Genomic DNA, 15,772 nt, shown 5'->3' on the forward strand with positions numbered 1-15,772 from the left:
TGTATATCGATGTTTAACTTTAGCAATATATATACACACACAAAAATGTACTATTTTATATTCATTAAAATAAGTCTTCCAAATGATCTTAAAAAATATCAAAAATATCACGTCTAATTAATACTAATAAACCGAATAAATATCAATTATATATATATATATATATATATATATATATATATATATATATATATATATATATATATATATATATATACATATATATTATATATTACCACCAGCTTTACTTTATTTTTATTAGGTAAACGCAATTATATTCTAAAATCTTTCTAGAAACTCAAAAATTTGATTAAAACATTACTTCTCTGTATAAAAGTAAAAATTCATTCTAACTTCTATGGTAATTATCTAAAATGAGTCAAATAAGTATAACTTGGTGAAATGTGATAAACTATTTAGAGATAGTGTTGCGCAGCGTAAGTAGACGTTGAAACAGCACTTTCTAAATCATAAAATAAATTATTAAACAACTCATATTCCAAGTGAAAACTTTAAAGTAATTTACAATATATAAAACCTGGCGTATCTTCCTGAAGCAATTGATAATTTCTTTCAGACCCCAAATTAATTGCCTGTTTATGTTGGAAATTTCGGTATACAGATGGATCGTTTTGTGTTGTGTAATGAAATGTATTTCCAGAATGATTTTGACAAGACATCAAATCTATCGGAGAATGCTGAGCTTTATAATAGATATAAAGATATAATAAGCACATAGTTAAACAAATAAACTTAATGAATACATTTGCTTTTATTGTCTAAACTTGTTGAGTTAATCCCCACATTTTTATATCTGGAGACAAATGAAAAAAAAAGTTTAACAACTTTTTTGTTTATACATATTTTAACACTCTAGAAACTTTATTAACAAACAAGTGAATAAAAAACTTACCTTGACTAAAAACGTAGTTGCAAGGTGAGGATATAGGTGAATAGCTTATCAAAGTATGAAAGGGGTTGGGGGAATGAGCCAGAGCTATTGAACCATTGTTTTGTTGAAAGGAAAGGTGATCGTCTTGCGTTGAAGATAGTCGCCCACAAAAAATTGGTCTGTTCTCAAGTTTTATTCGTTTATTATATACAAGTGTGTTATTTTCATCTTGACGCTAAAAAAATAACCTAAAACATTAAATCCTACTTTAAAACTATTCAAAACCATTTAAAAATTGTTTAAAATTGTCCAATATTATGATAAAGAAGTTTGAAACTGTTTAATATCATTATAAAAAACTTAAAAACTATTTAAACAGTCGTTCAATAACATGAGATTTTTTTTTCCGTTTTTTTCAGAATCGATTTTCTACCATGCAAATCCCCTGCCCCCTCCTCCCTTCTCTTTTCCTACTCCAGTTTGAGTCGTGACAATTATTATTTTGAAATTTTCATTATTATCGAGTTTCAAATAATGAGAGAATCCCAGAAACACAAAACAAAAAACTTGTTAGTTTTGAACGAAAAATTATCCATGAGGGTGAGCAGTTTCTCCGCAGGTCTCCGCAGTTTAAGCTAATCACATTGTGATAAGTATTTAAATTCAAAAAAAACTTATTCCTCCCTCTTTTCACACCCATGTGATATTTTTTCAATAACACTTCCTTCCCCCTACATTGAATTACGTATTATTCGAATGGCCCATAATATCACTATGAAGAGGTTTGAAACTATTTAGTATCATTCTTAAGAAGCTTGAAACAATTCAATATTATTATAAAAAAGTTTGAAAATGTTTAATATCATTATGAAGAACTATATATAGGGTCATTTCGGATAAAGCGAGCCAATAAAACTAAAATCAGTGTGTATTAATAACTATGTGAGATATCTTAATACTTCTTGTACTAGAAAACTCTATAACAGATACCTAAACTTTGATATAATGTAAAGTGAGCCACACTAATATAAAGTGAGCCAAGTAAACTATATATGATACATAGGAAAGGCTCGCTTTATATTAACAAATTTATAAAGTGAGCCACCATTATTGTTAAAGCGAGCCAATAGCTTATATGATTATTCTAAAGTGAGCCATTTAGCTTTTATTTCAGACAAAAATTTACAAAATTGGAAGTATTATTACAAATAATATTTACTATATTATTATTAACTTTATTACCTACGATATAGTAAACTGGTATTAAAAGTTTGCAAACATTAACCTCAAATGCATACAATGCAAAAAATTTAAAGAACAAAAGCAATATAAAAATGTCAGCGACTAGTCTAATAAAAATAATACTGCTAAAGCTGCAGATAAATGATGCAGTACAAAATGCAAAATATCAAGTCTTAACTAGAGTTAATTTACTTAGTTGTTGTTTGAACACAATCAGCACATAGTTGTCCACGCACGGTTATTTCGATACTGCTCTCATGTAACAAATCACGGCACGCGTCACACTCAATCCATTCATTATCAATGAGAGGATCAGTTGCTTCACCATATGCAAACCCACAATATTTGCAAATGTCCTCTTCTTTTTGTTTCTTTTCTTTTTTGGATTCTTTCTTTTTCTTTATAACCTTCTGTTTAACAGTTTTCTTCTGTTTCTTTTCTTTGCTGGTCTCTTTCTCTTTAGCTGCTTTTTTTGTTATTGGTTTGGTTCTTTCTTGAATAAATGCTACATTTTCTTCTGATGTCAATTCATAAGATGGTGGTTTCTTACGTGGCCGATTGCTTTGTGGTCGATCTCTGTGTGGCACTGGCATCAAGTTTTCGAAAGACACATCGAGGTCTGCTTGTTCAATTGACACAATTACATTTTCATCAGTGGTAGGTAAACAAGTACTACCAGCAATATCAGTATTGAAATGTTGCTCATGCTGCTTATCTAGGCGAGTATTAGAATTAGATGCATTAATGTTATCTTTATCAGCTGTATCAACAAGTTTAGCACTAGAACTATTTGAAATATCTGGCAATTGCATTTCATTCAGATTAATTATGTCAACGGATTCGGTCACAGAAATCAACTTCAAATTCATAGCTGCATTAGGTACAGGTGGCTGTTCAATACTCGATCGCAGTGGCAAACAAGAATTTTCAATATTTGACAACATATTGGGCTGAGAATCCAATGGCTCGGTTTACCTGAATGCCCTTGGCTCGGTTTATCTAACAGTTATGCAAAACCGAGCCAGGTTGAAAATTCGATTAAAAAACTTTATCATCGCTCAAATACATATCAACACTGTATTTTTTGAAATAGTTTCTCATATTACTAATATTACAATCATATTTACTATAAATAGTGTCAAATATGAAATACTCACTTTTCTTAATTGAAGCTAAACAAAATATAAGGTCTTAAAGCGAAAAAACGTTTTGTTATTACTCGAATGATTATAACTATACCACCGCGAAAATAATTGCTTAGCAACTGTTTTTAAAATATTCATTAGACATTAAAATGAATAACTAATATTAAATAAATTGTTATAAATCGAAAGCATAATTTGATTTCGTAAAATTGCAATATTTAGGCGACCGGCTCGCTTTATCCGATGGCTCGCTTTATCCGAAATGACCCTAACTTTAAAATTTTTTTTTTGAAATAAAGAAATGCTGAAGCTGAAACTATATATAACAAAAATGTGTAAAAAGCTTTCCTCATATAGCTCAAAATTTTTTATTCGTATTAAAGACGTTAGTTGTTAGCTTGACAAACTTATTTGTAATCTGTTAATCAAAAAAGTGACCAACGGAGCCATCCAGTTACCTGGGAGACCTGGGAGATGTGAAAATAGAAGAAGGTTGTATATGATGTCATTGGGTGAGAATCATAAATGAATGTAAAGATTTTTTGTAGGAGAAATAAAATTTTAGGACTCAGGGATAGGGTGAACAATAACACACGCTCTAGTCATCCTAAACTAATGATAAAACAATGGTCAATGAGTAAACAAGTCAATATAGATCCGCTGGTTTATTAATGGCAACCATGGCTAAAATTATCGCACCATACAAAAACAATAAAATCAAATAAGTAGATAACAAAATATTAAAATGATAAAAAATGATAGTTCGGGCATTATAAAAAAAAAAATAGGCTAATAAATGTGGTACTATTTATGGTCTAAACTCTAGATAATAAATTGAAAACTGATAATCACCTGTGTGACATAAAAGTATATAAATGCCGTTAATGTAACAAATACATAATATAAAGCTCACAAAGCGCTATAATTCGTGAGTGTAAGAGGTAAAAAAAGGTTGGTGCCATGATAACTAATCAGAATTAGGTAGTGGGTAATGGTGATCCCCCTTCTCAGGAATGCACTGCGATCACCAATGAAGTTTCAGAGAGCCTGAGACCTGCACTAAGGCCACTCGTCAGGAGCGTGTCCTTGCAGCAGATCTCACCGCCTGCACTATTTAAGACGTTAGTTGTTAGCTTGACAAACTTATTTGCAATCTGTTAATCACACAGTACATAATGATGTCACTTTAAATGATTAGTTGATAAAAAAAAATCAACAAAAATTGACTTCGTTATGATAAATCTCATTTAAAAATCTGTATTAAGTTTTTAATTTATAAATTATTTATAAGTTGATAATAATAACTCATTGATAAACTTGTATTTATATTATATAGTTTTCTTATTTATCTATACATTCACGTTCATTAACAAATATCGAAAGAGTATTATCAAATACTCTTTCTATATTTCTTTATGAAGGCTTTTTGCAGAAATCCTACATTTTTTACTGCGTAGTTGTGTTGAAAAATTACCGCCTGGTAAATTTGGAAATCTTTTAAATTAAAAAAGGACATTAAACTTAAAATAAAAAAAATTGGTAGTAGGTAAAACCCTATTACCTAAGAGTGTTGCTTACTTTTTGATCCCCAGTCAGTGCTTATCTTGCAACGGGGTCAGCGGCAGAATATGATTTATTTTAAAGCAGGAGGCATTTTTCCATATCATTAATAAAGGATTTTATTTTCAGTGTTTTTTTATTTTATTTTGAACCGGGCCCCCAAAAACTGGGTACGGAAAAAACGGGGCACGGATTCAAAAGAAAAACCCTACCCTCAATAAGTGCAATCCTCCTGAAAACTTTCCTAAAAATTAAATTTTTTTTTTCCCAGACGAAAATTTGCTCTTTCAAATTTAAAATTTACTTGTAAATTTATCGGAAAGTTTTCCGGGGAAATTTTAACAAAATCTAAACAGAAGAAACTTTTAAATACAGTCTTGTCTATATTTTTGAAATTACCATAGTGGTAATTTCAAAAATATAGACAAAACTATATTCACGTAGTTTGAAGCAAAAAAAAGTAAACAAATACTATTTCGTGACGTTAGAATAATAGGGTTCTATCTCCCTTTTCTACAGTTGAGAGAATTTAACAAAACTTGTTATCCTCTCTTAAATCTTTAAATTCAAAGATCAAAATATCAAGTTTGTTAGATTGATTGCTTAGAATACACATTATTTTACATATAATTACGCATATAATTACACATTTATTATTATAATTATACATATAATTACACATTTATTATTTGACAAAACAGCATATCAGTAGATGAGAACTATAAGGTTCTATCTCCAAATTTTCATGATAAAAAAGTTTAATTTTCTGTTTTAGTTATAATATTATTTTTGTGGTTGAAAATATATAATTTTAATATATTAATCTTATTATTATTATTTATATAATTTTAAAAATTGATAGTTTTTGCTTTTTTCATTGTCAATTTCGACCTTATTTAATAAAGTTGGAATTAACAATTAATTTGTAAACAAGCAATTTTTAAAATTATGAAATTAATAAAGTAAGATTAATTATAAAACATAAATAGCATAAAAAACATTTATTTTATCAATTTAAACAACAACAACTGTAAAACATTTAAATAATTAATAATTGAAAGTTAAATTCTCACAACGTTAAAAATGGAGATAGAACCCTTTTATTCTAACGTCACGATTTGATGGCACCAATACCTAAAGAAAAAGTACAAAAATCCACAGAAGCATTAGTAGAGTTGGATTTTAAAGCACCTGATTGTTGGTTTCATAATTGAAAAGAAAAGTCAGTTAAATTTTGTCAAACCTTGTTCAATTTAAATATAACCACAGACACATGTACCACCATTAAATTTTTTTTAATGTGTGATTAAAATTCAATTTTGTTCCAATTTTTAGGAACGACATCAGCTTTAAAATAAACTCAGCAAAGTAAGCTGCGACAAATGATATTACTGCTTCATGGAACGAAACTACACTTCCAACTTGCTTTTGAATTAAAAACATAAAAATATAACATAAACTTAAAAACATTTTCAATGCCAATAAGTTTGGACTATTTTACCAGTGCTTACCGAACAGAACGTTCCATTTGCAACAAGAAAAATGATTCGGGGAAAATATAGCAAAGATAGACTAACAAGAACGGCAGTAGGGAGTGCAACGGGATAAAAATTACCTATTTTCTTATTGGAAAATCTAAAACCTCACAATGTTTTAAGCAAATCAAAAAACTCTCTTGCACATATAAGAATCAGCTAAAAAGTTGGATGACCAGAGACCTTTTTACAGAATGGGTAATTAAGCTTGACAAATCTTTTCGTGGTTAGGACAGAAAAGTAACACTTGGGTAACTGCTCTGCCTATCTACACATTGAAGGACTGAGCTACGCCAACCTGATACTTCATCCCCTTCTTCATATAACGGACACCACGTCTGTCCGTAATATGAAGTCTTAAAGCTCACTATTGTAACAAAATTATGCGTCTGTGTATCAAGTCTGTCAATAATAACGAACCCCTGCCGAAAATTTCTATCCTTCAAGCAATGAAAGATCTTGTTTCTGCTTAAAATTCTATGTCAAAGGAGACTGTCATCAATTTATAATAAAGCTGGAATCTGGAAAACAAACAAGCATTTTGCAGAAGTTTATGATGATCATCCTTTTAAATCTTTGACAGTAGAATTTGCGAGAGTTCGATCCTAGTGCCGTTCAAGAAGACCTCTCAGTTGAATCTTATATTGGTTTAGATTGCGATATAGTAACCACTGGTTTACGTGCTACTGAAGCTAAAATAATTTCTCAGATTTTAGACTCTTATTTTAAAAACTTCAGAACCCCTTCGCGCCATTCTGACGTTCAATTAAAAGATGCCTGAGAATTTAATTAAGATAGAAAAGGTAGATCTTTAAAGCAATGTCAGATGACAGATTTTTTGTACGAAAATTGTAGTTTTTGTTTGTAGTGATTTTTGTCAGAAAAATATTTATTTTTAATGAAAGTCGGACGATTTTTCTTACTTTAATCCCCTTTCTTATTATCTCGAGTTTTTTCCCGGTTGCCTTAGTGTTCGAGATATAGAGAGTTGACTGTATTGATTAAAAGAAAAAGAAAAAAAGTTAATGCCAGCAAAATATTTTTTATCTTAAATGCAATGTGACCTACTTGAGTTTCGTACGCTTGAACAAAAATATCATTTTCCTCATTTGAAACTTCCACTAAACCTTCTATCAATTCGGATTTGTTTTGTGCACGTACAGTCAATAGATTACGTGAAGTTCTTTGGGGAGAAATAGGCGTACTGTTGTTATAGTAAGGAGATTGAGGTGATTCATAATTACTATTTGATATAACTGGTCGAAAACTTTGAAAACCAATTTGCTGCAGTGACGATGGAAGCGAATACATAAATTCTACGACATCTGCGGCTCTTTTTAGTAAATCTTCCTAAATTGATATAGTGTTAAAAAAAATTATTATCGCCAAAATAAAATTTAATAATAATAAAAAATTTACTTTAGTTAATTTGACAGGATCATTAGGATGTCTTGGTAGAAGTTTAGTAAGTCTTGAAAACCCATAGTCGAGAGAAGGTTCACCTAAAAATATTAATGTTTTTTATGCAAACTTTGAAAATGATTTTAAAATGAATTATATTATTCAAAATTTTACAAACTATAACAATTACAAAGTGGAAAAAAAAAATACTTACAACTATAGAAAAAGTAAATTGGTGGACCATTGTATATTGGCTTTGAATTAACAGCAAGTACTACTTCAACAGTGGCCGGTATAGGATGAGAAGGAATCTGAACTCTTAATGCAGAAGTTGAAAACACCTAATAAAAAAATGTGTAAAAAGTATTATATATAAATATATAAGCATGCGATCGTTGAATTCGGAACAATGAAAAATTAAAAAAAATATAAAATAATTAAACTAATGCAAAAACTTTTATTTTAATCTAAGGAACTTGAAGATTATAAAAATGTTTTTTTTTTAAATATTCTTCATTGCATCGAATAAACAAGCGAACATTTACGCTAATCGACGACATCAACTTATGCACAGTGTCTTTGGCAAATTTTTTTCCAATTAAAGTCTACTCTCTAATCAAATCTTTAGCTGTACTTATTGTTTTGCCACTCTTACAAAAATTTTCCTTTGCCATTTCCCCAAAATTTCTCAATGGGACGGAACTGTGGACAGTTTAGTGGATTCAAGATTTTTGGTATGAATTTGATGTCTCTTGAATTGTACAACTCTACGGACTTTTTAGAATAATGAAAAGAAGCAAGATTAGGCCAAAACTAACAGGGGACTTTGTGACTGCAATAAAATGGCAAAAGTCTCGCTTGCAAGCATCCCTTGATGTAAACATCCAAGTTTAGAATTGACGATGAGACGAAAGCTCGAGATCTTAAACCGCAGCTGTATATTGCTAGTCACAAGAGAAGTTTCTTACCAGACTTATCTAATGATTTATACTTGCACTTGTTGCTGACACGTCCACGAACAATTGAAGTGTAAAGTTTTGGACCTGGAAGCTGTTTGAAGTCACATTTCACGTACGTTTTGTCTTCCATAATTATGCAGCCATTAAATTTTATAAGCATTTCGTCATAAAGTTTTCGTTCTCGAGTTTTAGCAGTCAGTGATTGCATATCTGATCGGTATGGATATTTAATGCTCGATTAGACTTGAAATTGTAAAATTTCTTAACTTTCCTGACAAAAAACTCTGAAACTTTATACCTTTTGGCTCGTTCTCTGTTCGATAAGCCATAATTCGATATACTAATTGCTGCTTTCTTATCTTTAAAATTACCTTTTCTTCCATATCCTTTTGCTGGTTCGATACATAGAGAGCTTTTGTAACGTTTTATGACCATATAAACAGTAGTTTTGCTCGATTCAGATGCTTTAGCGATTGAAAGTTACAATGTAGAAGGATTTTGTAGATAGTCGTGCAGAATTTTTTTTATGTGTGTATATATTTAACATAAGTAAAATATATACACACAGATGTATGTATGTGTGTATGTATGTATGTATGTATGTATGTATGTATGTATGTATGTATGTATGTATGTATGTATGTATGTATGTATGTATGTATGTATGTATGTATGTATGTATGTATGTATGTATGTATGTATGTATGTATGTATGTATGTATGTTTCCGTGCGATTATTAAAAAAGATTTTCACCGAAATTAACTCATATCTCTGCAACGAAAAAATTTGGTATTAAATAATAAAAACTTTTTAAAAAAGCGCAAAATCTTTTTGGTTAGTTCTCTAAGTCTTAACTTTAGTTTAGTTTATTAATGTTTACAGCGTACAAAAATATAAAAAAGTATACAATTGGCTGGAGCAAGAAGAAGACATAAATTAGCCTTATCGCCGAGCCCTAATAGTAACGCTCCTGAATATCCGTTTTATATAAGAAACATTAAAAAAAAGATAATTTTAAGATGTTACGAAACAAAAAAATTAATAAAATAATTAAAAAAAAAAAAGAAATTATAAAAATTGTTTTTATTTTTTATTATTATAAATTATGCTAAAGCTGGTAGAGTCACCAGCAAGTGTGAATTTTACACTTTGACAGCCTTACCAAATATCAATTAAAGTTTTCATAAATGTGTCTAATTTGTCACTTATGTATTGCATCATATATTTTTTTACATTCTTAAAAGATTTTGCGTTGACTTGCGTTCTTCCGGTAAAAACTTCCATGACATCTAATCTAGTGGCCTCTGGAATTTTTAAATAATGCTGGATTAACAAGTCCAATAAATTTGCTTTCTTTAAACGTTTTGTACATCTGAATTATGTCTCCTCTGGATCTTCTCTGCTCCAGGGTTGTTAAATTAAGTTTAACAACGACGATTTTTATATGCAATGTTTTTTAGAACGGAAACTATTTTGGTTTCTCGTATTTGAACTTTTTTCAAATTACAATTGCCTCCTTTTACATTCGATAAAAGAAGACATTTGTAATTTAGACAAGTAAATTGTAAAAGTGTTTGTAATTTAGACACATTGAAAAAAATATAAAATGTAAAAAGTCATTTATATTTTTTTTTTACTGTGGTAGCAAATTAAATTTGCGGCCGTACTAATACTTCGTATAATAACTTTATTAAATTAACGTTGTAATGTGCAAAAGTTTATTTTATTATTAAAATTGAATTTGTTTTCAAAATAGATGATATAATCTGTTGTTTTAATATCGTTTGAAATTTTTACTCCCAAGTTTGTCATTAAAATTGTTTTTTCAACTTCTCAGCCATCTATTAGATATGTATGATTTTTGTTTGTTGTTTCTTAATGCATATTTATTTTAATTATTTGAATTTTCATGCTATATTTTTTTTATGCAATATTATATCCGAAGATACTGCTAGCTAAGCATAGGAACAGTCACAAATAGTCATTAAGAATAATCCAAAGTAGCGTCCGTTATTGACCAACATCAAAGTTGGTTCAATTAGAAGCTGAAAGTGTGTCAGTCTGTCTTGATGCATGATCATCATTTCATCATGGCTATCTGGGGATGACGGTTCACTTTATTTCCAAAGATTAGAACCGTGTCAAATTCTGCATCTCTTGTTCTCCGTTTGATGAAAACCATACCACAAAAAACATTTTCAACAAGATCGAAACAACAGCAGAGGAGTGGGAAATTTCTTCAAAAATTGAAGTTTGCTAAAGAGACAATGCAGCAAGTGTAAAGTCGGCCTTTAATGAACCAAGTTGTAATTATGTGTCATCTGGATGCCTAAACTACTCCCTCAACTTGTCATCAAAAAAGAACCATTTTCACATCCAATCATAGACGGACTGATTGCAAAGAGTCAAAAACTTTGTTCTTATGCATCCCATTCTATTGCTTTCTAAATTGAACTTTACAGACAGCAAGAAATTTTAAGTATTTTTAAGTCAACAAAAATGTTGTCAGGTGTTGACTCATGAATCAGTTACTGTATTCCAGTTGTGACAATAATAAATAAAGCTTTGGAAACAACCTCTAGCGATATCAGTGTTCAAGAGTTAAAAATTGCTGTGAAAAATGCAATGGAAAAACCTTATTCAGCAATTGAAAAAACAGAACATTATTCAGTTGCTACTCTACTCGATCCAAGATAAAAATGGTTTTTTTCAGATCTCAAAGTGCTTTGCAAAATGCTTAACACGTTGTTATGTCCCAAATGGACAATTTTAAAGCTCTTGATGAATTGGCTCCTTCAACTCAAATTCTATCTAATGACAATGAAAAAAACGCATCGTTTGTTCATATGTCAGATATTATTGCGCAACCTCAAACTCAAATAGGACCAAATGCATGTTCATCTTCCAAAATGATAAAAGAAGCGTTAAATAATTTTTTGGATAGTCCAATGGCTTCTCAATGCCTTGTGTTATGGAAAAGCTATGAAAAAAATGCAAATTTTAAAAGCAATTTACCGTAGACTAAGGTGGCAAAAAAGTACCTCACACCACCTCCAACATCTATAGATGTAGAAAAACTGTTTTCTACGGCTGGAGATATTCTCTCAAACGAAATAAATAGAAATAGAATATGTATATATATATATATATATATATATATATATATATATATATATATATATATATATATATATATATATATATATATATATATATATATATATATAATATATATACTATTTTCAAGCATCAAGTTTTGCCGTTTTGCACAGAGCATATGTATTTCTAGTGTCTCCCTAATTTTTTTTTCAATTTTTTTATTTTCTACCTTTATTATTCTTGTTTTTTCCCAAATAATATTTTATTTGCAAATGGTTTTATAAAATGCTAATGCAGATTGATAAGGTTTCTTTTCGTCAATTCTCCTCTGATAATGATGCATCCACTTGTTTACCAGGAATTTTGTTTCACCTACGTAGTCTTTGGAACAGTTGCAGTCTTTACATAGCTGCAGTAGTTGCAGAACAGTTACTTAAGTGAAACAAAAATGCAGATAAACAGGCGGATGCATCAACATCGGTGGAGCGTTTATGAAAAGAAACCTTATTAATCTGCATAAGCATTTCATGAAACCTTTTGCAAAGAAGATATTATTTGGGATAAACCAAGACTATTTAAGGTAAAAAATAAAATGTTTGAAAGAAAAATTAGAAAGGCACTAAAAATACAAATAAAAAACACGTGGTCTATGCTATTGGGGAGATTAATCTTGATAAAGGCCAATATGTCAAAACTAGGTTTTAAACGCGATTTTTTAAATTTAGAAGCAAAAGAAGCTTTTCAACCGCTGAAGTCAATAGTAACAATTTTATATAAAATATAACGTTAAAAGTTATTGTAATGTTTAATAAACTGATGATGCTGGTATCTATAACCCAGCCAAAATTTCTTAAATAATAAAATTATTTGTATTGAAAGAAACTGTACTTCTTGATGTTTTAAAATATAATACAATATAGTCTCATACTAGATGTCATCTTTCAAATATGTATGTATGTATGTATGTATGTATGTATGTATGTATGTATGTATGTATGTATGTATGTATGTATGTATGTATGTATGTATGTATGTATGTATGTATGTATGTATGTATGTATGTATATATATATGTATATACATACATATATACACCAATCATTTATATAAATACCTCAATATTCCAACCAAAAAAACTTCCAAATATTATTTGAATCCCTTCAAAAAAATTTTCTCCTAAAATAACAACATGCGTGCCACCGCTAGTCCAACCTTCATTGGGAATTATAGCTTTGATTGCTGGACCTGAATCCACTGTGTTATCAATTTTCTTTATTAGGGATCTACGACCATGCTTAGAGTTGTTGTGGACAAACATATTGGTTGAAATTCCTATTGCATCATTTGTTTCCGGGTGTGTAACGATTGCTATCTGTTGTAAAGAAAATTTAAAAAAAAGAAATACAGTTTGTTTAGTCTATAAAAATATTATTATTATTATTATTATTACTATTATAGTTGTAGCCGTAAAATATACATACAATATATACATACAACGAGCAGAGAAAACACCCTACTATAAACAACCAGTTTTTTAAAAATTCGTTCCAAATTTTATCCTTAACCAGTGACCTAGTCTAATTTTAAAAGAAATTACAGTTGAGTAGAAAGTTACTTGCTCGAGTAGTTCATTCCAGTATTTCGCTGATCTATTATATAGTTGGTTGTGTCTTGGAAGACAGTTTGGAACATATTCACGCCTTATTTTAAGATGGTGACCACGTGACATGGAGTTAAACAACTTTGGCTGATATATACTATTTGTTGTATCAAATCAATGTATTAGTTTAAAATTTGGATAAGATCGCATCGTAGGCGCCGAAACTTAATTGATGACAGTTAAGTCTTTTTAGTCTTTCGAAGAAATTAAATAAAAATTTCAAAAATAATCATTATTTTATCAAAGAACATAAAAAAAAATTATTATCTAAAAATCTTGTTAAATTTTCTTTTCGTTTTTAGTTAAAAAAAACATTTATGCATACAATATAGAACACAAAAATAAAATAAAAACTAATGTTTTCAAAACATCGACCGATGGTTACCGAGACAGATGCCAATGCATTGGCAGGCCGATGACGATGCCTCGGGAGGATGATCCCTATCTATCGGCGTACGCTTAATACATATATATATATATATATATATATATATATATATATATATATATATATATATTATATATATATATATATATATATATATATATATATATATATATATATATATATATATATATATATATATATATATATATATATATATATATATATATATATATATATATATATATATATATATATATATATATATATATATATATATATATATATATATATATATATATATTAAGGTGGTTCTTGTATATAATTAAAAAATGCAAGATTTAAGAAATTTTAAAAAAACATTGATAAAAAAAATTATAATCAAAAAATTTTGTTAAATTCTCTATTTTTCATTTTTAGTTAAAAAACGTAACTTTTTGTTTACTAAAATCTAAAATAAAAATTTAATTATAAAATGATTAATATTTTTAAAATTTTTATATAATTTCCCGTCATTTGAGACCCAACATGACATAATTTTAAAAAACTTTTTTTTTAATAATATTAGGGACCTATATAATGTTCGAGGGTCGGTAGCAGCCCCTTAAAATATTTTTTATTCAAAAATTTCTTAAATCTTGCATTTTTTTAATTATATACAACATATTCAGGGGGTGCCAGCAGTCATTTTCAGAAAAAGTTGTTTTTAGAACCACCTTAATATATATATTACGTTATTATATACCTGAAACCTTCGTATATCTCTTGGATTTCCTGCAGTCTTTAAACAATTTTGATTACATTTCATGAAGAACTTTACAAAATATTTATCAACTATAACACAATCTGAAGGCGTCTCGTTTCTGTTTCCACATGATTTTCTTTCACAGCAGCGGCTATAATATATTTAAATGAACCTAAATATTGCCAAAAAAAAGTAATATTTTGGGCCAAGGGTGAATTTTTTAATTGTTATAATATAGTTTTAATATAGTTTTAATTGTTATAATATGTCTATTATTTATATTAACAAAATATTGGAGAAATATGAGGAAAGTTCTAAATTTGCTAACATGGAAAGGGAGTTCATGATTAATTTCGAAAAAAAACTTTTAAATTTTTGCTTTTTTAAATCAATAATTTAATATTAATGGTTGAATTATTGGTTGATATCCAAGTATACAGTATATATGGAGCGAAAGGAAAATATTTTAATTGAAATAAAACAAATTATTAAAACTCGTAAAATACAAACATAATGTAACATAAATGCACTAGAATTTTTAATTGTTAATCACAAGTTGTGATTCACAACTTCAAAGTGGATTCCAGCTGAGTTGTGTAGAAATATAGAATATTTAATTTATTAAAGGCTAAACTATATGGGTAGGCCAGCCATATTTATTTCACTCTATGTTTACTGAATACTTATATATCTACACCTACAAATAAAGCACATCCCATTTCCTCTGCCCATGTCGCATCTTCTGACATTTTAGTTTTCAAACACGCGTTTGAAATATCATATTACAAAGTCGTATATGCAACAAAATTACCATAGAGGAAAGTGGGACAAGATGGCGAACGTTTTGAAAGCCCTAAGTTATTTCAAAACTATCAGTCATGAAGCAGTAATGCTTTGTCAGTATGTTCATTTTATCATAATGATTCGTTGCTTGCATAAATTTTTAGTTTAAAAGTAGAAAAACTTGAAATTAAAATTAAAATAAAAAGTTCATAAATATGTCATCTGGTCACGTGACCGGGGCAAGATGACTTATTATGCAACTTCTGACTCCAACTTTATAAAAATTTAAAAATTACCAACTAATCTAACTAAAGAAACATATAATGAACACGCATCAAATAAAAATATTTAAAAAAAAGTTACAC

General features: G+C 28.8%; 1 protein-coding gene across 2 annotated transcripts in view; it reads right to left on the reverse strand.

The window, feature by feature from the left end:
* Positions 1 to 241: 241 nt before the first annotated feature.
* Positions 242 to 15,772, reverse strand: part of LOC100206817 (transcription factor unc-3) — a 57,869-nt gene continuing 42,338 nt past the window's right edge. Inside the window, exons 6-13 of one of the 2 annotated variants that reach the window (XM_065792593.1) lie at positions 14,625 to 14,775; positions 12,949 to 13,206; positions 7,990 to 8,116; positions 7,794 to 7,876; positions 7,443 to 7,724; positions 914 to 1,127; positions 539 to 685; positions 242 to 463 (exon numbers count right to left, since the gene is read on the reverse strand). In XM_065792593.1, coding sequence (XP_065648665.1) covers positions 417 to 463; positions 539 to 685; positions 914 to 1,127; positions 7,443 to 7,724; positions 7,794 to 7,876; positions 7,990 to 8,116; positions 12,949 to 13,206; positions 14,625 to 14,775 — 1,309 coding nt within the window. In that variant the 3' untranslated portion in view covers positions 242 to 416. Of the gene's footprint in view, positions 464 to 538; positions 704 to 913; positions 1,128 to 7,442; positions 7,725 to 7,793; positions 7,877 to 7,989; positions 8,117 to 12,948; positions 13,207 to 14,624; positions 14,776 to 15,772 lie in introns of both variants that reach the window. The other variant, XM_065792592.1, reaches the window with a different exon arrangement.

Source organism: Hydra vulgaris, chromosome 03 (genome assembly GCF_038396675.1).
Source record: "Hydra vulgaris chromosome 03, alternate assembly HydraT2T_AEP".
NCBI lineage: Eukaryota > Metazoa > Cnidaria > Hydrozoa > Anthoathecata > Hydridae > Hydra > Hydra vulgaris.